The sequence below is a fragment of the Octodon degus genome, unplaced genomic scaffold (genome assembly GCF_000260255.1).
Source record: "Octodon degus isolate 3935 unplaced genomic scaffold, OctDeg1.0 scaffold00044, whole genome shotgun sequence".
NCBI classification, from domain to species: Eukaryota; Metazoa; Chordata; class Mammalia; order Rodentia; family Octodontidae; genus Octodon; species Octodon degus.
Window position 1 is genome coordinate 13,094,470 of NW_004524620.1, and position 1,272 is coordinate 13,095,741.

At 39.0% G+C, this 1,272-nt stretch overlaps 1 protein-coding gene across 1 annotated transcript in view; it reads right to left on the reverse strand.

The window, feature by feature from the left end:
* Haus6 (HAUS augmin like complex subunit 6) overlaps positions 1 to 1,272 on the reverse strand; it is a 48,978-nt gene that overhangs the window by 21,317 nt on the left and 26,389 nt on the right. The window contains exon 9 of the mRNA XM_023715813.1: positions 158 to 351. Within this exon, the coding sequence (XP_023571581.1) occupies positions 158 to 351 (194 nt within the window). The remainder of the gene's footprint in view (positions 1 to 157; positions 352 to 1,272) is intronic.

The window sequence follows — 1,272 nt, forward strand, 5'->3', positions numbered from 1 at the left end:
ACTGCATTATCTTTCCTCTCTACCTCATGTCTTTCTGGCAGTTGATTGTGTAAGGTTTTGAGTAAAATGGCATGCTTGTTTGACCAAGCCAAAAGAGTTTTGCTAAGAAAACCACCCTCCTCCTCCCACAGTAAAGTAACAGATCTTTCTAGTGTACCTCATTTGCTTCAGGCGTGATAACCTTTCCCTCTGAAATCTGGTCTCTTTTTCAAGGTAGTGACGATCTATTGTAAAGCTTGCTTGATTAGACTGACAGCGTTCATATTTCATTATTTTCAGGACTTCATTCAACAACTGAATAACTGTTAAAAGGTTCAATTTTCCAGCCTCATAAACATTTCCTATGTGCAACTAAAGATCAGAGGGGAAAAAGAGAGAACTATAGAATCTTAAGATAATTAACTGTTACACAAAAAAAGATTTATGCATTTTACTATGGTATACAAATTACACCTTAAAGAAAAGTCAAAAACAAAAAATTAGCCACCCAAACATAAAACTAAGTAATTTTGGGTCAGCCAAGTACCTCAGCATATTAAAGCACCTGCAAGCAGGTGCAGGAGTCAAGGGTTCAATCCCTGGGCCTGCTGTGCTGGCCCCGCCCCCCGGGCGCCCCAAAACAGCAACTGAGACTGGACATGGTGGCGAGCACCTGTAATCCTAGCTCTTGGGAGACTGTAAACAGGAGGATCACTACAAGTCTGATCCAGTAATGAGACCCCAAACACCCTATAGACCATTCCCTAAAAATATAAATAAATAAATTTAATCTAGTGAAAACTACTGGGCTGGGGAGATAGCTCAGTGGATTAAGTACTTGCCTGGCAAGCACAAGGTTCTGAGTCTGATCCCTGGTACCACCAAAAAAAAAAAAAAAAAAGAAGAAGAAAACTACTATGGAATAATTAACACATCACGGTACATTTTTATACCATGCAAAGGTTGAAGACTAGAATAAAAGAAAAACAATACATACTATGTAAAAATAACTAAATGATGTTATACCAGTTTCTTGAATATTAAACATAAAAGATGAGAAGTACATTAGGAGAAACAGGTTTGGTGAAAAAGATCATAAATTCTTTTTTTAAAATGTTACATTATCAGGCCAGGGACACAACTCAGTGGTATAAGCACCTGACTGGCATTCCCAAGGTCCCAAGTTCAATCCCTGGTGCCACAAAAAAGAAAAAGAGGGCTGGTGAGATGGCTCAGTGGTCTAAAGCACCTACTTAGAACAAGCTTAGCGAAAGCACAGGGACCACGGTTCAA